The sequence below is a fragment of the Hylaeus volcanicus genome, chromosome 7, assembly GCF_026283585.1.
Source record: "Hylaeus volcanicus isolate JK05 chromosome 7, UHH_iyHylVolc1.0_haploid, whole genome shotgun sequence".
NCBI lineage: Eukaryota > Metazoa > Arthropoda > Insecta > Hymenoptera > Colletidae > Hylaeus > Hylaeus volcanicus.
In genome coordinates this window covers 2,795,696-2,821,438 of record NC_071982.1, presented here as the reverse complement: position 1 = coordinate 2,821,438, position 25,743 = coordinate 2,795,696, and the positions used below count along the sequence as shown (strand labels likewise).

General features: G+C 46.5%; 1 protein-coding gene and 1 non-coding gene across 2 annotated transcripts in view; both read left to right on the top strand.

The window, feature by feature from the left end:
* The window catches only part of LOC128880558 (circadian locomoter output cycles protein kaput), a 134,287-nt gene that overhangs the window by 93,503 nt on the left and 15,041 nt on the right, over positions 1-25,743 (top strand). Inside the window, exons 3-4 of the mRNA XM_054130805.1 lie at positions 5,136-5,254; positions 16,862-16,951. Of these exons, the coding sequence (XP_053986780.1) occupies positions 5,136-5,254; positions 16,862-16,951 (209 nt within the window). The remainder of the gene's footprint in view (positions 1-5,135; positions 5,255-16,861; positions 16,952-25,743) is intronic.
* On the top strand, positions 11,025-11,217 carry LOC128880577 (U2 spliceosomal RNA). The gene has a single exon (XR_008457871.1). It is a non-coding gene; the product is annotated as a U2 spliceosomal RNA (small nuclear RNA).

Below are 25,743 nucleotides of genomic sequence, written 5' to 3'. Positions count from 1 at the left end.
GAAGCTACCATAACGTAGCTTGTTAGGTTCGAATAGTTTTATATTTGTTAGGCTAGAAGTTACCCTTTAATAGTAACGTTAAAGACGTTTCCTTTTGTTTTTCACTCCTCGTTATTTTTTACTCGTCGAGTTTAAAGCAATAGTAGATGATTAATTCGGGATAGTGGCGCCACAGGTAGAACTCGTAGTGCGTTAGTTAGCGTAAGGACCCCGCGTGGCGCTCAAGAGCTCCGAGGACTTCGTGTACATAACCTCCAAGATTCAAAAACCACTGAGCTTTCATCGAGAATGGACAGTCGAAGCTTCGGTCGACTATAATCTCAGTGTCAGAGAATTTTCCAAGTTCCCTCTTGGGTTATACTCCACTATTTGAATTTAACATAACACCATTTCGCGGACATTATAACAGCATCAACGTTTCGTATATCGTCGCCGAGGATCTTCCCAAGCCCTCGCGGAGCCTCCATTTTGGGCATTTAGCGTTAAAAAGAGCGCAACGAATAAACGTCCATCAATTACGGTGAATCTACGAACATTAAATTCAGAGGGAAGCCCGCGTGATCGATCACCCGGCCGCTTTTTTCGATCCTCGGCCGACTTCGCGTCGCTTCGTCGGGGCGACACAAGGGTCTAATCGCACGCCAACGAGGAGAACAGTCGGTTCACCCCGAGATTCCTGCCGAGTCAAACGAATATGAAAGATTAAGCACCAGGCACGCGCACTAATATACTTGTTCCTTGGCCGAGCCGATTGTGTCGCGGAAACGAATGGCTTCCACGATAAGCGAGACGAAGTGCTTTTCGTCAGGTCAGTCTGCGGCATTTTTCGATCCTGGCCGCGGCCTTTCTGAAAAACCGACGATCCGCGCCCCTGGAACCTCGTAATCCCTTATCCTGGCTAATTATCGCCGTACTCTTCCTCCCCACGCGAACCAATTACCTGCGCCGGTGTTCTCTGTGACGTGACCTCTCGCTGCCGTTCCTTTACCATACTCCGCGGGTATTATTTATCTTCGATGCGAATCTGCGCCTCTCGCGGACTTTTTAATTGATGGCTGGAAAGTCCTTGATCCGTTTGGCATGGAGGGTTGTCGCGCTAGGTGACCATTGATTCTATGACTTTCGAGATTAGGCTCTGGATCAGTGTTTCTCAACACCGGGATTTCAAAAGAAAGATTTTCTGATTTGAAAAGAATTGATTTCCGAACTCTCCTTAAGAACTAAGGATTCGAAACACACAAAAATTGTTTATAATCTAAGCAGCCCAAACTGAGTGTTCTATGTCTACGCACAAACCATTTTTAGTAAATTTGTAAAGCGACAGGCGAAAATTAAAAATCGACTCAGCGTCCAGGTCACGTGGATCGAAACAATCAAGCGTCGGCACGCGTATCGTTCCGCTGATCGCTGGGGACACATCCTAATTGGGATCGCATCCGACAAGGACGATTCCATTAATCATTGATCGATTATACGCTCAAGGAGATAATCACTTACTTAACCATTCACTTAGCCCGCCCCGGACCAGTCAGACTGCGTAAAACGCAAGTCATCCCCAAGAGGGAACCCTGGTGAAGGGTGTCTGACGGAGTCATTATTTGGACTCCGAGGACGTCTAAGTATGAGTGGCCTTCGAACGAGGTAATTAAACGCAGGCGCAATTTCCTTCAAAATAATTAACAATATTTGATTGACAGGGGATGTAGTTCAAGTTCATATTCATCAGTCTTTGTTTTAATGATTTTTTAAATCTATATATCGCACCCCATAAATACCTTGCAAATACATACAACAAAATTTCAGCAAAATTTGAACTCCCAATTTCAACATTAAAGGGAGGTTTGTACGAGGTTTGGAGATAGCAAGGGTTAATTAGTTGGTCTAGATTCCATCTACAGCTCGCAGCCTACGCTGCTTTTAAAGACAGCGAATCGTTAACTGAAGCGCAAGTCTCAGACGCCAATTTATGCATTGTTACACGTATACTCACGCGGAGAGGGCGTTCGCCATTGCTCTCGTTCGCGCATTCCTATTGGCCTCTGCCCTCTTTTCATACCGTCGCTTCCGGTCTGTCCCTCGGCCCTCCTCGCAAGCTGACCTTGCTGGAGGAAACGCAATTATTATTGCCGATCTCACGGGCGCATCGCGATAGCTCAACGGTGGCCACGGTGCTACGAATCGAGCAACGATCTGTATCTGCGGGCGGTTTTGCTTCTTTTTGTTCCTTGTTTACGAGGGAATCGCGTCTCTCGTGTTCTCCATTGTACCTAGCTCGGCCAACCCTGGAAATTGTCGGAGATTGCGGTAGAATTCCATGAAAATCCACGTGATGCAGAAAAACGTCCCACGTCTGGAAATAAAAGGCAGCCTTCCAATTAGCAACGAAGCTCTTTCCATTAAAAAAAATTAATTTCTTTGTTAAATCGCTCTCGCAATTATTTAACCCATGTGATTTGCTCCTTGTATGATTTGAATTTTTGTAGAAACTTGTTTGCTATTTTAGAAAACCCTCTTGAAGTGTATCACTCGTGTCAAAAGGATCACACCACAAAATTTGACCAAAGAACTAGAGTCAACAGGGTGTTAAGCAAACCCTTTTATACGCACTGGGTCCACTCGTCGCGTCCTCCCCAAATCGTTGTTAGGCACTTGGCCCCTTGACCAGATAGACAACGATCGCCCGGAAGCAAGAAGTCATCGATTGGGGAAGCATTAGCCACGGTCGTTAGTCGCTGGCGAGGGGGGCCCGTCGAAGGGTATTGGAAATCGAATTGTCGTGACGGTAAATAAAGCACATGCAGCCCGGAGGTTCGCATCCTGCGGTACGCCGTTATCCCGACGGTCATCCTAATGGGATCCTGTCCCAGAGGGTCGCGTGGCAGAACGCGGCCGCTTCACGACATTGCGTGCGACTATTTACGAGTGAACAACCTCCGTCTTGCTCATCCTTCCTGCACGCGTCGTCGGGCCTCGTTTCTTCTCTGAAACGCTCCACGCTGGGGCTTCGAATCGACCGGCGATCTTCCTTCCTGCTCGATGCAACCTGTTACCACACTTTGCGCCATCCCTTCGACATGGGAATGTCTGGCTCTTGCGAATATCTTCAGGCGGAATGGCTGGCGAAAGCCTGGGGTCTATTTAGAGGTGTAGAGTCCGGAATCTCCAGGATTGGAAATTCCAGATTCTACGTCTACAGGCTTGGGGCATTGCTGGGTGGAGGAAGTTTGATAAAAGTGGATCGTGAACGTCTGATGACGTCTTTGACACTAGGACTAGCCAGATTTAACGAACACTCGTGGAAGGAATAACCATTGTAAGGGTAGAGTCTAGATGAAGGTGTAGAGTCTGAAGACTCTGTCCTCAGAGCTCTGACCTTGGGCAAATATCCGCGACTGAGCGAATCGTCTGGGCAAAATGGAGTCAGAAGTGTGTTCAAGTCGGCTTTAAAGCGGCTTAATAGATCCTCTTAGGGACACGAAGGAGGATAACCGCGCACCAGTGATGACTCCGCCGATGAAAACTGGCCCCGAAGGGTCGCGTGGCGCACGCGTGCTTGACAGAGAGTATTGCGTGCAGGTTTTTATGACCGGCCGTCGGCGAAATCGCACATCTTTCATGCACGCATCGATGCCCTTCGACGCTAAATGCTCCTCGAGAGGTTGTTCACTTTCGAAACGCATCGTCGGCTCCTTCCATCGCCTCAGCTCGAAACTCGCAGGTGGTCTTGTTCTTATTCGTGCCGGGTCTCCGCCACTCGGTGATACCGTGCTTTCACTTCACCTCGGTCTGAAACTCCTGAAATATCGTATTTTATCCGGCCGCGATCGGTTTCTTCGTGTAAATGATACGAAAATCGTGTAAAGCCCGGACACCGATGCCGCGCGATGGGATGCGTTTCACTTGGATGTGTGAGAGTGTTATGCGCACTTGATCTTGAGGTGGATGACTCGGAAAACTGAACCTGTCATTCACGCGAAACAGGGTCGATCCGAACTTCACTAATTTTCATCTGACGCACGCTCGACTTAAATACAACCTGATGGAACAGCTTGGATCAAACGTAACCCACGATGACATTTTCAATAATGGACTTGCTTCAGAAACTAATGCTTAATAGTCACGACATCGGACTCCCTATTTTGAACTTGAAGGTGTCGTGGTGAGTGTTGGCTTCAATTTAACAAAGAAGCCCGTGCCACGTTGAGAGGAAGCATCGAGGACGTTGAAAATTTTTATCTCGAAGACATCCAAGTGTCCCTTTCTTTCGGGACTCACCCTGTATACACTTCCAAGCGCCATTGGCATTAAGCACGTTCTTAAACAGCCTTCGTTATCCAGCTGAATCGGTAACAAATAAACGAAAAATAAATTTTAATTCCGTACTCCAACGCGCTCCTCGTTATCACCTCAAATCGTATTCTTCCGCATGAGAGAAACGGAATGTTTTCACCGTCGAAGCGTCGTCTTTATCGCAGCACACGTAATCCCATCATCGAATCGAATCCTCGAGGGGAAAAAGAGGAGTCGTTTGAAAGGCGAAAGTATCAAACGACGGAAGGAGATTAATGGAGAACGTTCGAGGAGATCCGGCAATACGTGACAGGATGTGAGCGACACTTCCTCTTAAGCCCTACAATAATCCGTCGATCTGGTGCCGTTACACCTGCCTTTCCTCTGCTTAATATGCGCGACATAATTGCAAGATGTACGGGACCAAATCGGTCTATTTAATAATAATAATAACGGCTGGTTCCATCCACCGCGAGGAGCTATTAAGAAGTGCTTAAGGAGATCTATATCTCGATCCAGTGTCTCTCTACGCTAGAGAGGAAGGAATGTGCCTGATTTGAAATCAGATTTAGTAATCAGGATTTTTCTAGAGCCTAGATTCCAGAGTCTGGCCTCTCTAATATAGAATTTATATTCTAAACGTAAACTGGCGAAAATACTCTTAAACGTAAAATCAGTCTTTTTCTGATACATATTCCCTATAAGCTATAATTTAATTGCACGTAATACCATCACTCTAGAGTTTAGACACTGAACTCATATCTAAATCGTGGACACAGCAGCCAACACCAACCTCGCTATTAATATTAACTCGTCCAACTGATTTTTTTACTTTTCATTTGCAGTGGTGATGCACAAAGAGAAGGAGGAAAACTCGCACCACGACTCGCACTACAGAGCGAGGGAATTAGCCGCGTTCGCTGCGTACGACCATCATCATCTCGACGGCGAAATGTTCCTGCAGGTGAGTGACTAAGAGATTGCCAATCATCGAGTTTCTTCTGAAACGCAGAATCGAGACCGAGGTGGCTGCGCGTACTGTGTTTAAGAGCGTGCGAGAAAATTCGAAAATTACCAGGCGGCAGATAGGTTTTTAATGCGTGGCGCGAGCTTACCATTACCTCGTTATCAACGTCTCATACATCATTTAAGGTCTGCAATACAGTTGTTCGAGCAATGGTCGGTTACACATCACGCTCTTGGGGGGGGGGGGGGGCAGAAAAACAGAATTAGAACGCGTTTTTATCAGCGTCTGTTCACTTACCGATGTACGCTCGACCATGTTCCATGATGGATCGATGCACATGCGAGTGGGTGGTTGGAGAGACGGGAGATGAATTAACAGTGAAAAGGGAAACGACGTTCCGCTAAATGACGATTTGGGATAGGGGAGAATTTGAATTAGGAATCGATAAAATACAATTATCTGGAATGGTACAATTAATATTCTCCTGAATCTGAGATTAAAACCTAATAGGGAGCATCCAGCTCGAATCTAATTTATATATGGGAAGTTAGAGGAAATGTTCAACCAGTATGATAGAGTATTCCGTCGGTAATGCAATGGATTCTGTAAGGTTCGGTAACGTAGAACCTTAATTGATCGAAGGCTTTGCCGACGGAGTGCTCCACATTGCCAACAGGCCGATCTGTCTTATCGACGAAGTGTTCTACATTACCCAGTCACGAAGAAAACCCATACTTGTCACCGAACAGACATCAGAGCAGCCCATCGGGAATAAAGGTTTCATATCGCAATTATCTTACACGTGCAATCAACCAAGCCTTCAAATCCTAAGAAACAACCCCTAGTCCCTTAACCCCAAGCTCAGTCAATCGCCTGATCCTCCCGAAATCCAATTGGCGAGAGGCTGGGATCGAAAGGAGGCGAAAGCATCAAAGGAAACGAGGCGAAATTAAATCATCGCGAATGAGAGGAAAAGACAGGAAGAGCCGAAGGAGAGCGGGGAGAGATATCCGGCTGATGAACCGGCTATGAAACCGAGGCGTACGAGGTGTCTATTCCTCCAAAGTATGGAAGGGTATATACACGGATTAATGGCGGTGTATCATGCGAGGCTATTACGTTCCCTTTCCTGCGTTTTAGCTGCACACACTGGAGAACCAGTGCGAGGGTGAGACTGGTTAAGGGAGGGGAGGATTCCAAGCGTGGGGAGTGGGGGGCGATCGGGAGACAGGGTGGGGGTAAACGATACGCTCTCGCGTACGAAGCCGACGATTCCACGCGATCGAACGATTCCTGCCAGCATCTATAACCGCTGGTTATTAATTGCTCGCTCGTTAATTGCGTTACGTAGCTCGTGCCACGAGCTGATTCCTGGACGGGACGCTATGACGGCCCTGAAGGCGACGCGCGCCATTTCTGATTATGACTAGTGATCGTTGATAGCGTACTCGATGGAACTCCTTCGCAGCTTGCTCTTCGAATGTCTTTCTGAAGGATAATATAAGTTTGAAGTTTCTTATCTTTGTCATTGTTAGATGTTCCTCAAAAAGGTTGACTTGTTGACAATGTAGAAGATTCAGTCGATGCGACAGGTGTGCTCTGTTGGTAATTTAGAACGATCTGTCGGTAAAGCTTTCAATCAATTAGGATTCTACATTACCGAGTCTTACAGAATGCACTATCTTTACGACATTATCGACAGAATACTCTATCTTACCACCAGGGTATCAGTTCTACTATTCCACTCATACATGTGTGTCAGATTCAAACTTGTATAATCCACTAAGGGCAGTGTCTCATGGAACGGGGACCACGAGTCGATCGGAAAGGAACACCAAATCAACTTTAATTCCTTCTGCAACTCGATCCTCCAATTAACCGGGAACCTTTCTCGCAGTTTGCTTAAATAATACCGGGAGTACAACGGAATAACAATAATGCATTTGACGAGACATTCGGGCCGAGAGGGCGAGGGCGAGGGGAGAGGATGTCGCGCGAGCCCCGGGCACGAAACAAAATCCGATAAAAGTTTCGCCCAAGCAGTTTCAATAACTCCATGGGGGCCAGAAGTCGCGCAGGGGTAGCAGAAATTAACCGCTCGTATTTTCTATAATTCGCGGAGTTCCTTGAACCTGTCCTCCCGAGAAGACTTCCCTCGACCTCCTACGCCTGCCTTCCAACCACTCGCCTCATCCCCTTCGATGCCTCCCCCCCCCCCATCCCCCTCCCCCGTCCCGCCGCGATGCCCACGTTTATACGGCGTTTTGCCGATCCTCATAAAGTTTACGAAGCCAGACAGTAAATCCGGTTTATGACAAGCCGACCGCCACCACCAGGCACTCTCGAAATTACGGCTGAGCGATCGAATTTTTATACCCCCCTAACCTTCCGCCCTCCTCACCCCCGATTAGAGTGTTTTGAGCGTGGCCGCACGAGAGATCGAAGGGACATCGTCTTAACCACCTACGGAGTGTTTCTCTGGTCGGAGGATGCCGCTTTTAGGGGACTACTTTCTCCAGGCTATCATTAGGTTTGATAAACTCTCATTGATTTGGGTTTATGTTTAATATGCGGAGAAATGTTTATGTTGGATTTATGGTTTTAGGTTTATGATTGTATTCGGGGGATCAGTGCTACTTTTAAGATCGCTTGTAGCAAACTTTAGGGGATGGAATGTGTACATGTACAGTCCACGCGCGGGAAGAGTACAATAGACTCCGCCCCTGTGACCTGTGGCGCCTCTTCATGGGCGGAGTCTACGTAGTTCTTCTCCAGACTAGGTTTTGCTTTATATCTGAACAGTGGCTTATCAGAAAATTCTGAAATTTCGTATGGCAACTTTTGTATATAAGACATTAATCCTATCAAATTTTCGGACCAAACAAAATTCATTTAAATCGAATTCCTATTTCATGTAAAATCGAGAAAATTCAATACGCTCGAAAACTGATACTGACACAATTCAGCAACGTTGTCGACCATTTTCAAACAATTTCGATTCGTTGATTTTTTAGCACGGCGGTCCTTACGGAGGTGATTTAGTCGGCGCACCGTAAATTCCCGACACGGTGAAATTCGAGCATGGACACTTGGCAGCGAGGATTCCACATGGACGCGACAATACGAAATATCGTTGCATAATTTACGGAAACGAAACCCAGTCCCCCCGTGGTCGCTTTCGCCGGAATATTTAAGGCAATTTCGCAGATAGCGATCGCTGGCTCGCGGATAGCGTGCGCGGAGATACTTTCCCAGCTTAATACTTACGATTTTCTTGACGTTACCGCGGATGCATTACTCCTGCGAAGGTTTCCTCGCGCGAGACGTTTACCGCGCGTTTTCCAACACCCCTGGACGCGTTCCTGCGGCCAGAAAATTGCATTCGTTTCGCCGACGGTGAAACTGTAAATCTGTCGGCGGGGTAACGCTGTACACCCAGTCTCGTTCTTCCTTTTCGTCTCACAGACTCCATCCGCCGAATCCGGTATTTCTCGTATCTCCGAGAATAATCTCGACGAACGATTGCTTATTAATACGCGTAATTAAAGGATCACGCGATGATTTAATCGCTCTCTGGACCTTTCATCGGTTTTCCAACGCGACCGATCTCCGCTCTCCAACATCCACGTGACATTATTTTTTATTTATAGAAAGAGTGTCTTATTCGAGCCTTCGAGCGAAGAATAGAAAGTATCTTCGTTCGATGCTTCGTCGACGCAATTTTTCTGTACAAACGACGTCCGCGCGCGGTTGGCGCCATGTTTCCGAGCACCCTGACGTTGATTCCATCGGGACCGCCATCCATCCTCGTTCGTTAACAATAATATTGGGCGGCGGGTTTCTCGGGTTTCTCGTTTTTATCGTCGCGAACACGAGCGTATCAGCATTAATCAGCACGGGCCCCGTCCTGGAACAGGTTGAAATCGCTGAAGATAAACCAATAAAACACACACCGTTCGTCCAACCTACGTTCCGCCGGTGGAGGGGGCGCAGAGGGAGGGGCCGGAGGAGAGGGATTTTTCAATCGGCGAGAAGAACATACTTCGCCAATCCATTTCTGTCGTCTCTTGCAAATTATCACCCCGAGCAAACGCACGATACGCGCCCCCCGTCGCGAGAGCGCGCCTCTCAGCTTTCCTTTATGAAACTCGAACATACTTTTCTTGACACCGCGACCGGTGAATGATGCGCCACGGGAAAAAGGAACACCACCCCATCTCCCCCCTCCCCCCAATTTTTCGATAACTTTGTTTTTTTTTTTCATCAGACCGTCTGATTAATGAAATCAATGAGTTTGCTTTGAAGCCAAAGGCAAGTCCTTGTGGTTAGTTTTTGATAGTGCACCGTGGGACCTGAAGAGGACGAAGAGAATTGTTAATTGTAGATACTTTATTATAGGAATTATGTTCCTGATTAAGAGTAAGCTCGAGGGAATGACCTCTTAGGTAGTAGATAAAAAAAGTGGAACCATCTTCATCATCTTATTCCTAGTTGCTCTTTGACTCCATCCTCTCCTGCTAGCTTCCCGCTCGTCAAAAATAAGAATCCTCCCGTCCCGTTCGAAGCTGATTCAACCCGAAACAGTTCGCACGATCTCCTATCGTTACGCTCATACCCTAGAAAGATCGACAACCCTACCTGCTCATTAACCGTCGATAGGATACCTGGGGCTAAACGCGGCGAGCGCCTCCAGGCGGTTCGCAACAACAGTGGCGCGGAATCGAGGGATTTTTCGCGGCGGTTTGGTACAAATCACGCCTCTCGGTGACGCATCGCCCGCGAAAGCAGCCATTTTGCTCTCATATTTTTTATTTAATAGCCAGCAGGCTATCGTGTATCGCATTAATACGCCAGCCACACCGCAGTAGCGGTAAAAGAGGGTCGTGGTCAGGAACAACCCCCCGCCACCGGTAACCCGTAATCATAACCGAGCTATTTTTCTTCCTGCTGCCTCTTACTATACTCCGCTATGCACTTATACGCCGCCGGTTCCAGCGAACTTCCAATTGCCGCCTACATCTCCTGGATCCTTTGGACAACCTTATCGATCGCATTTCACCTTGGTCCCCTCATTAACAAACCTAGTCAAAGTTTATTGCAGCACCTACTTACCATTTAAGATAGGATTGCTCGATTAGATGCTCAAGACGTCATCCTTTGGTAACACGTTGTTCGTTTTCTTTTAATTATTAGAGATCTGGAGCGAAGGGGTAGATCGAGATGAGTAGAAGGGTGCATCTGATCGACAATATAGAGTATTTGTCGGTAAAACATCGGCAAAGTAGAGCGTTCTGATAATGCTGCACTGATAATGAGTGCACTGATAATGCAGAGCACTCTATCGATAAAGCCCTTTGCAGGGATCTAGGAATCTATAGTGAAAATTGAAAATGATCGGAAATATTATGATTCTGGAAAGATCTCTTGCACAACAATCCTGAGGCAATAATTTGCCTCGTTTCAACAAATTCGAAACTTATTCCAAATCGTTAACGCGTTACATAAGAAATCAATGGCGACGCTTTACGCAACAGACGCTTCCACGTCTAACTAAATAAATAAAATACATTCGTCCACCAGCGTTACGTGATCAGCAAGGTTAAATAATAAATTTGTGGCCGTTTGTAAATCAAGATACCTTATTTGCGACCTATGCAGGCAAGTGTAGTTCCCGTGTACGTCGCTAGGCGGAGAACTCGTTCAGCACTTTCTCGCAGCCATTATTGTACGCTCAAAGTATAAGAGGGCTGCTAGATTTTGGGTTAGTATCGCTTCTCGGCCTTATGGCTAAGATCAAAGTGTAGTATCTGTTCTTATCAGCTTAATATCTGATACACTCCCCATCGGGGAGTCAGAATATTAATCTGATTTTTGGAAATTGACGGAGCAGTTGGAGCTTGCTCCACCTCTGTCGCGAGTCGGCCTGGCATTGCAGTGCCGCTAGGATCGGCTCAATAATTCAATTACAAACATAAAATTTCTAAGTAATATTAGTACAATCTACTCTTCGTCTTTGTAATATTACAAAGAATTGAGGGTTCTTTTTGAGGTTTGAATATTCCTCGACGGTTCAACGACAGGAAATCAGCTAGGACGAAGTGGAGCAATCAGCCAGGAAGCAGAAGGGGCAGACATGCAAGCATCAGCAACAAGTATTAGCTTAAAGCGTGATGATCTGCTGTTCGAGTCGACGGTGGTGAACCGCTTGCGTGAAGCTTAAACGGTTCGACGACAGAGGTTCCTCCATTTTTAACCGAGAAAAAATTCCACGCAAAGACCACTCGCACACACCACAAAAATATGACACTTTTCCATAATTACATTTACACAGGTACAATTTTTGTTCCATGACAGGAACTACATTTAGGTTTTGAATATTTTTGAAAGAAAAGCGTGCGCACATCGTGCATCTTCGGCATCATCGGCATGAGTGGGGAGAAAGTCGTTCACGGTACAAAAGAGACGATGATATAATTAGAATAATGATAATGATAGGTCCTTGTTACCTTACAGTCGTAAATGCTCGGTTGTATAAGTACTTGGAAACCTTCCCGTGTCCGTCGTCGGATACAGTACATCGTATCAAGATTAATCAAACAAGATACGGGGACAATCTGCACTCGCGATCGAAAAACCGTCGCACGAGATGAAGCAAGTGATTCGAGCGGCAGGTGTCAAAGCTTGACGAAGAAAGGAGTCGAACACCGAGCGGCAGCTTGTCGGTTAAACGAACTTCTATTTCGGTACCGAGAGTGTTCTCGAGACGGTCACGAAAGGATCCTCGAAACGGTGTCCATTACAAATTCAAATGCGCCATCGATCATTTTATCTATGGCGAACTTACTGGTATGTCGATGATGGCGCGCCAAAAATAACAGAAACGGGCACAGCAGGATTCAAATTTCGCGCCGAAACCTGAGGCCATATTTCGTAGCTCGAAACCAACCGACAAATTAAACTGGGAGATCTTGTTTCTATAGTTAGTAATTTAATTAGCAATGCTTCGTCCGTAGAGTCCAGAGAAATGGAAATTAATTAATGTTAGTTACTCTCGAAAGTAATAACGCGAATTAATTAAATATTATAAATAGACTGCGGATGTTTACGTATTTATGACAAAGTAAACAAGCATATATTAAATATCGTACTGTTTAGATAATGAGACATACTTTCTTTTAAATCTCAATTATTTATTTGATCCTGTAAAAATATGAATCTGCATAAACATCCGCAGTCTAATTATAAGTGAGCATGGGCCTCCAGTACCTGGAGAACTTCCTGCATTTCAAATTCACTACTCGGACACTATTCGCCAACAAATTACTATTTCACTGCATCGTATCACACGAAATTTTCGAGATTAAGCTAAGGTCAGGAGTAAATAATTGCCCCCCGGTAATCGATTGCAGGAAAGGGGTAATTATTTATATCCCTGACCTTTCCTTCATCCTGCTATGTATTATTTTATTTGCAGCCATTAAAACTTTAGATTTACATCGAGGAATATTTAAATAATTATTTCTAAATTGCCCCTAGTGGCTCGATGCGGACGTTGCGGGGGATTAAACGAGTAAATTCTAGTAAAAGCGAGGTTTGCCCTAAGCCGTGGTTTGAAATAACAGTTTCTGGTCGGTGATCGCGTTCCTTCATACCCGTAATGGCGGTTAAGACTGATAACCGGAAGTCGGGCGCAAGGGAAAACGAGGCGATCGGCAGAGTGTAGTGAGTCAGTGAGACACGGGCTGATTCAAAGGTAACTGTAGGTTAGGTGGGTGCATGGGATGGGATGATATGAGGTTAGGTTGGCGGTCGACGGGGCTCGCCTTGGTCTGGCACCGCTAGTCCTTCCCGTATTGATCGCGTGCTCCTTTCCTCCCTTAGATACCACCCACTTTTGCGCCTTACGTACAGCTTTCCTCTTACCTTGGCGTCGGCACTGCCGAGACACTGGCCATGGATCCTCGAATCAGTTCCTTTCGAATCATCGAATGACGTTCACCCTCCTCCATGTCACAAAAAGCCAAGAGTTGAAAGCGACGGTTTCTATGCTCGTTCTCTTCTGACTCCAATTCCAAGGGAACTCTAAATATTATGTGTAAATTATTTAAAATAATTCTCTATATTCTTTTCTCTCTCAGGAAAGATGGCCCAAAAATACATTTGAAAAAAAAGCTCCTCAAACCATCTATGCAATTACTAAATAAACGATTTCGCAATCAAAACTCCACACGCCTGAAGTGTTAAAAAATGGTTACCTCTATCACCTTGAAGCGGTTGATAAATGTAATTCTTAAAGAGGTGCAACTTGTAAAATGAAGAACGACTGTCTAGATTCATTCGGAGTTGCGTGTACCACTTCTTTCTCGTAAAATGTGTAGAGTTAATGCGCGCACCTACACGTCGATCTACGCATAATAAGATGGAAGAGGATGTTAATTGCTGGCGTATAATGAATTATGTGTTGAGTAAATTACATGATAATTCAACTTAGCGGTTTTGATCGCGATCGCGCTGGAATAAAGGTCTCGTTCTATTTGTATTAATGTAATTCCGAACGCAACAGCAGAGAACCCGCGTCGATTGCCTTATTAATGCGCAAAGTCCAATGCATCGGGGCGGGCGAATTCATGAAACTTCGTAAGACTTAACGAGAACGAAACACAATTAATATTAACGTATATCTCGACATCTAATTTATTGCTACATGTCTCCCGATAGGAATCTGTAACACCTGTGATGTAGAGAAATTACGAAGAATACAAATAGGCATTTAATATTAAATAGATGTATGAGGTCTCTCCCGTGTTGTCGGCGATGGGTGAAATTTTATTTGAATTATAGATAACGTTCATTACCACCATGTGACAATTTAATCGTGATGTTTACTCGGAGAGAACGGGCCAATTTTTACTTGTCCATTGCGAGATGGTTCATTTATAACAATAGAATTTTCTCTTGAAAAGTGTCAAAAGATAGTTCCTGTGAAAGATCTAATACTTATCTTTGATAAATTTATTAAATGACATCTAACAGAAAAATAATTGAAATTTCGCTATGAAATGTGTTTAACACAATGATCGTTAAGTTAAAATTTTGTCTGAAGGCTATTGAATATGAGATAATGTAACATTTCTCATAGTATTTAATTTCTTAACCTCGGCAAATTCACGAATCCTATCCAGATTTATTTTCATCACTAGCTCGTCTGCTTAATTCATTTTTAAAATTTTAAATCCTTTCTATCTAAACATTTTTGTCACGCCTCCCTCTTCGATAACACGCCTCCCCCCCCCCCACATTTGAAAACGCTGGTTTAAAGTGTTAACGATGCGCATGAACGAGGTACAAATTAAATGGGAAAATTCTACGTAGGAAAGCCCAGGCATCGGTATCGAGAGCTGTAATTCCGATCCTAGTTATTTCTAGGATCTGCATACCGGCCGTGTCCGTGCCCGTGACTTCTAGTTGCATGAGCGAAGAAAATAGAAAGATTTCGTGCGTGAAGTATTATTGGCGACCCGCTAATACACGAGAGTCAAGGTGAGGATGAAGGGGTATTAGAAGTTCACGCTTGGACGGAACACGCGAGTACTCGCAACCGGCACGCGACTGATTTGCTGGTCAGCTCACGCGAGAAATAAAAATCCCTCCATTTTTCTTCGCGTTCTGTTCTTCTCGTTTCATCTCGTGCCCCTCTTTCTGGATCACAAGCTCTCGCCATCTGGACCCCTTTTTCGACGAAGTGTATCAGGCCTCGTTTGTTTTGACCAGTTCGTTTCAAAGCTCATGTGTCACGGCATCTTTAGCGAAACTTCTTCAATTGTAAGATTTTCAATCTGTTTAAAAAGGTTTCAGTTCTCGAGTACGTAATTTGGAAGCGATCTATTTGGAGCTTTCAGTTCCATAGGACTTGATTTGAAAGCAACCCATTGAAAATGGCGCCAATCAATTATTCTTTCCATTTTTGGATTTCTTAACAACCCTCTATTTTACGTCGATGCTCCATTGCCATAGGAAGAAGATTTCCCAACGATTCAATCCGTTTCGAAGTCCGAACTCAATTGGACCGATTACATGGAATCCCTAGGGGATGGCGCGCTTCACAGAAATGGCCATGTCGGCCATTTCGATGGGATGTAGTGGGGGCAGGGGGCGAGAAAATCCTATTACAGCTTATATTCGTGGTACAGGGGGGCTCGATTGAAGCTCGGGGGAATCTCACCCTCCGCACGGATCCGTATTGACGTGACCACCGAGAGGAACCCACCCTCCGGATTAACCAATCAAATCGCAGCATCCGTTGCGCATGCGATCGCTCCGATATCCATCCCCCAGGTCAATCGGTTATGGTGTATCGTGTCCCTGGCGCTCAAGGGATGGGTTTCCGAGCGACTCCATTTTCAGGGGATGGCTTTCGTTCAGTTGCGTAAAATTGGAGGGGTTGATGCGATGGATTGTGCTTTGCTTAAAAGCTTCGGATAGCGAGGGTCAATTAAAGTGCATATCGTTCAGAAAAAATCGATTCTTAAGTATTCTGTTCGGGTGCATTCGAATTGGAAGTATCGAGTTCGAAAGAATTCAATTCAAAAGCTTTTGATTCGAGATAAACCAATTTGGAAGCGTTCAGTTCGAAAAAATTCAATTCTCAAACATCCGAATTGAAGGTACTCAATTCCACGGAGCCAAATTTAAATGCGCTCGATTTAGAAATAATCCCAATTTGAAGTATTCAGAAGCTTCCGATTTGAAAACTTCCGACTCAGCAGCACGCGTTTCGCAACAATAATTCGCATTTCACTCCGCGGACGTTTCACGATCGACCAATTACCGCGTGAAACGTCTCGGTAAAGGGAAAATCATTCGAAGGTCGTCAGAGCCGAAGGATATCGGTGCTGAGGCGGATCTCTCTCCATATTTCAGAACAATAACGTCTGTCTAGCGTGCCAGGCACGGGCACCTACGGCAACGGCTCGAAATAAAACAAAACAATACACATTTAGCTCGAAACAAAGCAAGTAGTCTAGGCTTAAACGACTCCCCGTGTCTGCGATATAGCTCGACCGTTTAAACTAGGACGGATATTTCGGGCTTCGATACGAACGTTCGAGTTTCCAGCTCGTTTTGGTATTCGAAAGCCTGGTATATCGGAACGTCGATTAATGGGAAAACTTTCTGAAACGTTTTCAGGTAGCCGGGGAACTCTCGTTTTCGAAAAGGAAACGAAAGTTCACTGGCAATTCTTCTTTAAAACGTCCTGAATAAAAAAAAACAATCCAGATACAATATTCACTGGGTATGAATAATATACCAGAAAATAATTTGGTATGATTCATCGATGCCATTTAATTCGTCGTGTCGATACGAATTAAAAAGTTGTTTTCCATTTTGCAATTTAAGGCTTCGTTACCGAGATATAAGCAGTTAAAGTGAGCGCATGCGTACCATCCGATCAGCTGACAGGACTACAAAATGGCGCACAACTCCGTCAAACTTTAATCGCTCGTATCTCGGTGACGAAGCTTCCGATTGCAAAATGGTAAATGACTTTTCGATTCCACAGTACGAGCAGATACTAATCTCCGCAAAATGATTCGTTTGTTCCAGGCACTGAACGGGTTCCTGCTCATACTTACTTGCGACGGGGAGGTGTTCTTCGCCACTCACAGCATAGAAAGTTACCTTGGCTTCCATCAGGTATAAATCTTCCACGAAATTGTCAACAGACCTTCTAGCCTATCTGCCATGAAACGTATAGTGCATGATCTAACATCGATCCGAATCATCAGGAAACAAATCCTGTATGTCTTGACTCACTCAATATTAAACGACCCAAACAACCATAGTCAAAGGCAGCACAAGCTCTCAAAAAGACACGCCTAACGTTCCTCTGACCAAACATAACCGTGGTATAATGTGGATCAGGCCCGATAGCCTGCAACCGTCCAGACAATCAGAACGTCGCCTCTAGGACGTCGTCAACCTTCCGCACGCCTATTGCGTGTCTCCAAACCTGGAGAAAACAATGTATTTATCGGGCCGAACGGTGATATTTTCCTTCCCATTCTCTCATTACAGCGTAATTCTAGGCACAGTACCTACACCCTCAGCGTTCGTTTATCTTCAGTCGACTTGTGTCCACACCCAGCACTCCCCGGTCACGCCAGGCCCGTCAGCTTCGTTCTACGTGTCACGTTTACGCAAGCATCCCCCATATGCTCGCAGCAACGCACCCTTTTCCCTCGACTGAACGACGGGCGTACATTTTTTAAAAGAAGCGGACTATCATCATGGCTGCCCGATACCTTCGCGTCTCCTGTCCAACTTTCACTCGTCACACGACCGTCTCCCTGTCGCGGACCACTCGCTGCCTACCCTAACCTTCAACCTCCCGCAATCCACGTCCAATATCGAGGTGACGCGTGCTGTCACCCTTACCGTTAACGCCAAGTCGAGGGAAACTGGGCTACGCCTAGTACTAGATTCAGAGTTCTAGGAGAACAATAAGTCGCACTTTAGAGTGACAAAATCATACTTAACTTGAAAGCGGGGTAGGTGGCAATTCTGATATCCCTCGCCCAAGAATTGCCTCGCTTTTTGATCAATTTAATGGAATCGTGCTTATGAAAATAAGGGCACGGTTAGTTAAAGCCCCGATAGTCCCACAGAAACGAGCACGAGGTTTCCTCGCGAGTACCAAGATTCGTGCAACTATGGGGGTAACCAGTCTAATAACGAGTCGAGGAAATCCTGAGACTGCTGACAGTCCAAGGTACAAGTAATGCGAGTGGGAACGATGAACAGACTCCATGAAATCAGGGAAGTGACGGATTAAACGAAGAAAAAGCAATTCGCCTTCCTACCCGGAACAGAACGATATCGTTCAACCCCCGGTGAACACACCGAAATGCGATCTGCACGCACGCAGCCACGCACGCGACGCGCGACACACTGGGAGAAGAAACCACGAAAAGAAAAATAGAGGAGAAGCGCGGAAAAAAAGAATGACGGATGATGATTTCCCGACGCACGATGACTGTACACCAGAAACGCACGCGAGCGCTTTTGTGCAGCAAAGTGTAATTGCAGGAAACGACGAATGATGATTTTCCGATCCGATGATCCCGTGTACCGCGGGACAAAGGAAAACGCGTTACAATCTCGCGTTCCTTGTAAACAAATTTCGCGGGGCGATCGCTCGGAACCACGTGCTCTCGCCCTCCACTTCGGCTCTCACAGCAATGGCCGCTCGACTGTCCCGCGAATTGAGGTTAGAATATTTCGAGAATTTTTGTCCGGAGAACCATGACACGTACAAATTTAAACTTTTACACAGAAATTTGTGCCTTTTGGCTAACCGAACATAAATTATCAAAGCGTTTGACTTACTTAGACAGTTTAAATTTAAACACTTAAATTAATACAAAACCTTGGAAATCGTTTTCAAGAAAACACGGAATAATAAAATTCCAAATGCTTTGAGATCGATTTCTGAGACTATCGAGTAATCTTGAGCACGATATCAAGGAATATATTATAGAGAGAAAAGGAAGCGTTTGAAAAACGTTAGGGGTCGTTAAATGTTATTCGAGATACCGCGGCAATCTTGATTCGACCCCTTTTTTTTCTTCGCGCTTCGTTTCTCGAACGCATTTAACAGGTAATTTGTTTATATAAAATAAGGAAAAGCGGCAGGTCGGAATAATTCCTCCGGTCGACTTTGCGCCAGCATTCATTGAGATGTAACCAGGCACGCAAACGGTTCGCACACACGTCACGATACCCGGGGACGACGATGATTTTTCTTACCGATTAGGGGATATTTAAGAGGAACGAAGTGTGCGACGCAGCGATTTCCACGAGGGTGTATTTTCCCTCAACTTTCTTCCTCCTTTCGGTTCCCTTGTTATCAATGTTAGGCCCTCGAGAATATAGCGACCCTAAAGAATAATGGACACTTAAAAATACTTAAGAATACTTTGGAAATGACGAAGGACACTGCCGAACACGATATACGTTCGTTAAAGCTAATTATAAATGGAAGGGTTGAACCACCCCAAGTCCAGCCGTCATCATCCTCAGATCCCGGAGCAAATTAACGACGAGTAAGGAACCTCAGACTCCCGACGGCTTCTCGAACGGCGAACGGCGAGCACTGGTTGACACTTGACGAGTTCCTAGAACGTGGTCAGAGCACGCAAACGTGTAACCGTTGAAGCACATTGTAAAGAAACGGTGTGGCCGATGATTTCCCGACTCGATGACCGTGTATCCGAGCCGACGTAATCGCGGGGCGTTTCGGATGACGCGATTACACGGCCCTGTAACTCCGCAGAAAGCGTACCTCCATACTCGCTCCCTCCTGCCCAGGTCGCCACTCGATATCACCTAGAACTCGGGGAAAAACCGCGTAATGACAGCGTCGGGCCGCAATGTTCCTCGCGGTAATTCACGAGCCGGGACTCCGTACTCTTTAGTTCCGTATCTCACGCGAGAAACGGGGGGCAAGGAAAAAAGCGACGGGAAAGCGGGGGTTGGAGACGGGGGTGACCGACTCGCGATTGTTCGCGGAGTTGGCATGCGGCTTAATTGGCCTGATAGAGTCGATTCAATGCTCAACGAGCCTTTATGCGGCTCGTGACCCGCGTCGGATAAAAGTAATAACTTAACTGAAAGGTCAAAGGGTGCTTATCGGCCGCGGGACCGACCTTCGCGAACCATGGAAAATCTGATGGCGGGAAGGAAGGGAGAAAAGACAGGCGGGAGAGTTCTCTGAAGGAGGGATGGGGTTGAGACAGTTTCCAGATGTGGGGGTTAGGGAAGTTGGTCTGGGTTGGGATTAGAGGGAATCTGGGATTGCGTCTTGGGGGGTGGAAGTCCTCGCGTGTAGACATCTATGCTACAAATTCAGATTGATTACAATTGGCCAGCGAATATGTTTACTGCAATTTGGATTAGGAATTATTAGATAGGATTTTGTTATAAAAATAATAACTTAGACGATACGGTTATATTGATTATATATCTTGGCATCCAGGGTTAAGTCGTTGTTACTGGAGGACTGGTATTCTTCTCCTTCCTTTACACCACAACCTCTGCACTGTGTCTTACGAATCTCAACAACTGATACTCGCAATTTAACCTTCTTCTCAACATCTCAGAGCACTGTACCAGCAGGTCCACCTTCGATGTCTCCCGGCACTTGAGCTAGGAATTAAATCCCCTTTCTACGATCCTCGTGTTCCCCACAGACCACAACAACGCGGCCCTCCGCCTCGTCCAGGCAACGAAGGGCCCGGCAAAGGATCTCCGCGGCCCAGAGGCATCCATTAGAAATCAATTGGCCGCGTTAACTTTAAATACAGCTTAGCCGTGGCAACGAGCGGCCGGTTCGCACGCGCTGAATTATGTGGCGCATTTTGACAATTAATAGCCGCTAATGAAGACGCGATCCTGCCTGGCCCGGAGCAATTTCCCCTCCCCTTTGGTCTATACAAGGTCCGCTAGGTGGATACAAAGAAGATCGAAAAGGGGGTGGAAGGGGGCTCGTTCATAACTCTCGAGCGTAATTGAGAGCTCAACTTTCGGTATCGCCGCGTTCCGCCTCGCATTATCGCGCACGCCGGCCCCTCGTATCGCGCAAAAAACGCGCGCGTGTTCGTGCTCAGGCCCCGTAAGGAGGTTTCATGCGCGGCGGGCCGAGGGAACCCCCGTCCAGGGGGCGGGTGGTCGTCCAGTCGGCTTTCGATAATTAATGCGGCCCGCGGATTAATTATTATTAGCCGGCTGATTTGTTTCAATTTGTAGTGGGTCCTTTGATCGCGCCGAATCGTGTTTACGTCGATTTCACCCGGCGTCCACGCTGATTTATCACCGAGCCTCGCGGACGCGCGTCGGGATTTACGTGAACGCGATCCAAGCGCAATCCCGTTCGACCGTTTGTCGTTGCCCTCTCGTCCGATAACGACGTAGGCGGCTGTTCTACGGGAGGAACGGTGTTCAATTTGTTTCTACGTTTGGAGACGTCTTTTGCTTTTGGGGAGACCTCGGTGATCCTAGCTTTGGCGCATCAGAGATGGAAAGAAGCTTCGAAATGGATTCCCTCGGTTCTATAGAAACTTTTAGAGTTGGTGGATGTAAACACAGGGTATTCCTGTCGTTATTAAAGCTTTTTTGATTGTTAACGCATTCAGACCTGAATAATCTTTTTTCTCGTACTAGTGTAATTTAATTTTTACGAATAGAAAATTCCTAGGGTTATTAACAAATAGATAATAACTGTATATATAGGGACTGTAGACGAGTAGACGGTGCACATGACTTCGGAGTCGCGTGGTGGAGGGTGAACATAAAGAATAGGCATCGGGGAGAACAGATTCTATCCCGTTTGAACCGTTCCTCCTTCTCTTGTTCTATGGTCGCGATTAGCGATCCTCGGGGCAAGGTGTCGGTCGCCTTGCAGGAAGATCCGAGCGCCCAGCGAAATTCGTTGACCCCACCCTGTGCCTCTCTCTCTTGCCCCCTCCATTTTATTTTCCCCCGGCCGTCCGTTCGTGTTTATTTTTCCCCTGGAACCTCCGCGGCCAGTTACCAGCGACGGGCGGTTTGCCGGTAAGGCCCGGTAACGTTTGTTACCATTGCTCGTTTAAATAATCTCGAAACATGCATCCGCGGGACGGAGCGGCCGAGTCCGTGGATGGCTTTACGATCGGCCCTCGTCGTTAATTAAGAGCTTGTAATTATTTAGTGGAGACGCTAGCGCACCCCCGCCGGCATCGAAGCGGTCCCGCTCCCTTGGCAGACTTGATTTACATTCCTGCGAAGAATGCGAAAGGCCTCGCCTTCTTTTGCTCTATTTTCTTTTTTTTTTGCCCAACCACCCGCCCGCCCCTTCGTCTCTGTCCTGTCTGCCCGTCCTGTTCCTTCACCTCCGCCCCCCTGGCTTCCCAGATGCCCGGGATGACGATCGCTGAGACTGATGGGGGTTCGAACACTAGATTTCGAGGATTCGACTCTCTGGGTCCTCGGGGACTCGAATTAACAGTTGGGAACGCCTACGCCTGTAGGGGAATCACCTTTGGTGTGGGGTATTCTTCTGGAAATCTTTCGATCTTTGTATCAACAGTCCTGCACCGAGAAACGCATTTGAGATTAGGATAGCTCGATGTACAGTCAATCTCATAAATATTCGTACCATCTATCGAAGAAGCTTGACTGAATTAAATAATAGTTTTGATATTACCAAATTAATTTTTTATTACAAATACGTATATGAATGATTTAAATGCATTTCTTCAATAGACATAGAGGATATGAATATTTATGGGACTGACTGTAGCGTCATTTATAGAGAAGTCTTTCTTGCCACCTTTACTTAAAGTGGCAACTAAAATTAAAGTTGACAAAACAACCTTCCCCCTACAGAGTGCTCGGCATCTCTCGTATGACCACCTTGAAATTCTCCAACTTCCAGGCATCATCCAAAGTGTCTTCTAACTCCACTAATACCTTCAATTAAACTCTGAGACAATTTAACCATACCCCTCGTTTCTACCATGCACACCCACGAGCTGAAAGTCTGGAGAGTCGAAAGAATCGAAACGTCACCGCGAGAGGCCGGTGTCTCGCCGACTGGTACGTCACGGGCGACGATAGGAGGCGTCGATATAATTCCATAAATCACGCCGGGCCGGAATAAATCACGTATTAATGAAAATTACACGTACGCCAGTACGCCGGGGCTTGATATACGCAGGACCAGGGCCGCGGGACGGGAATAAAATTGGCCGAGCCATGTTGGCGGGGCAGAATAAAGGGCGACGCGGAGCAATTACACGTCCACTGTGTCCCGATGAAGTATGGGGCCAGCCCCGCCAGCTCGATTACCACGGAAATCGTGTGTATAACCCTTTAATTAAAATTAGAGCAAACGGAATGCGCAGCGGGGTTGCGACTAGACCGGCCGGGGAATCCCGGTACCCGGTTGAATTCAGGACCCCATGGAGCAGAGGGCTTCAGCCAGGACACAGAGCCTTCCCCGATGCGCCAAGCGACTCGCTACGTTCGTATATTTATTGAGAGATCGAGTTTTATGGCCGTCGAGTATTCCGCACCCGGCGGGGCCACGGGGGAACCCGTGTTCCACGGTGTCGTTGTGTTCTGGTTCATCGGTCGCCATTGCTCGTTAGCTCGATTCAGATACGTGCTGTAGTAATCCTCCGAGCCTTCGACTACCATAAGTCGGATCGTGATCCAAAGAGGGCAGTTCTCGTTCGTTTTCAAAGAGAAAGATCTTACTGAAATCTTGAAGCAGATGCTAAGTTACCCGATAGGGTGCTCTGGATCCTGCAGGCTTTCATGCTTGTAGAGATCCATAAGGAATCGTATTTTTGTGTGATTTCCTTGAAACTTAAGCTTCTGTGAATGTCATCCTGAAATCTTAAGTGAAAATTCAGGATACAGCCATCTGAATAGGGATGGGCGACGTTTGGGCCAACGGCGCCACCATGGACCATCGACGCGCACGCGTGATGAATGACGGGTGGGGAGATAGCAAGAATGACACGTCACGTGGAACGCCTGTCAGTTTGTAAGTAACCGCGGTAGACGAAAGTGCACCCCACTCCTGTGATATCTCCCCTCTGTGACGCCAGGTAGTGTCCGTTCTCGCGCAGTGTCCAGTTGCTCATCCCTGGAATAAAATTACAAACGCACGTACACTAAAACGAGAGTCCCAATCATAGTTGATCACAAAAGTGTAAGTAAGTTATTTTTTTAAATTAAAATAATTTCTTCCTTAAGTATTCGCGTCTCGAGACTAAAGTCCCCTCCCCCCTCTGAACCCCTCTTATATCCAAAGGTGCACGAATGCACGTGCCAAATTTTGAATACCTAAGTCTTCTACTTTCTATTCTAGTTTCTACTGCGTAATTCCACCTTGTAAATTCGGAGGAATTTAAAAAAAATGTGCAATAACCCAGACACACCGGGGCATTCCATTATCGACACCCGTCAGTAATATCGCAACGCAGGGGATGGTGTGGGTAACATGGAAGTCGTGAGATCCGTGCGCCGCCGACACGAACGTTACAGTACGAGACACGAGCGCTAGCTACGCTGTTCCGCCTATCGGAAATGCAACAGTACCTCGAAACCTACCGTTCCCTTCTATCGCGTGATTTATTATATTATTCCCGGTTAACCGAGCCACGGACAACTATGACCAGCTAATGGCCTATCGCGACAATTCGAGCCGTTCCTCCGCCGGCTACCACGGGACGCGTGCATCGCGGGAATTATGCAATCGAACGAGCTGCTTTGAAGGATCCAACCGTGGGTTCCATGTGCCCTCATGTAGGTAGATGCTCTCCCGCCTATGTCGTTCCTTACCAAGTACCAAGGTGCAACTACTAGCGGTTGAAACCGCCAGTGAATACCAGCGAAGAAAATCATTCTGAAGATTTAATTCGCAAATAGTCCAAGGTCACTTCTGGGTCACAGCATCCATTCGCATTCAACTTCCCTTGATATCAGCTGCTCGAATATTAAATAAAAAGTCACCTCAACGATCCAGGATTGAGCTGCTGGCTCTCCTATAGCTCGGGTACCTCGAGATCGCTAGCCTCGTACTGTAGCTGCGTACGCGCATGCTACAGCCCCTGAGGGTTGATTTACCTGATTCTAATTTCACTATCCTTGCTAGATTCGAAGATCAGGAATCATAATGAAGACTAGAGTGTGAATTGACCATGGGCATCACGCGGGTAAGGCCAAGCGTCGCCGCCACTGGCCATCCCCACCTGTCTGACGTCACACCCCCAGTGTCGGCGGCGTGAGCCCTTTCCCACGCGATGACACTAATAATGTACCTCTTCCACAAATACTCCAAGTGCAGAAAGTGATGTCGTAGCGATTAATTGAACAAAACAAACACAATCTGTTTATTCGAGCAGATATCAGGAAACCAACAGGTTGTGCATACTATAAATAGAAAAATAAACGAACTGTTCCATCTTTTCGTTAAAAGTAATCGCCGCAGGAGACTTTTTTCCACCTACTGTGAACGAGTCTCTGGTCCGACGAGCCCTGGCAACATCGTAAAGGTCCTCTTCCTATTTCTACGACCGGTACGTACAGGTTCGAACGGCGAGCGTCCGTATCATTTCCAGCGGGCTGATTTATTGCATTATTCCGGGCGTCGAAGGCCGGACAACCGTGGCCACGGAGCAACCTGGCCTGTTAATTCGATCTATTTTCTAGCCTGGGTACGGTTGTGTCGTGGTATTGCGGGGTGCGTCTCTTAGGCGATCACCCGATTGGGAGTCATACGCGTACCGGGTATTCGCCAAACACAGAGAAAGAGAGGTAACTGCCGAGATACTTCCTCTGCTCGTTTTTCCACGAGCAGGGAACGAGGAAACTATGGGCTCCTCGTGCACACGGGCTCATCGTCCGTCGCTGCTAGGGCCGGCGGATTAATTATGCGCGAT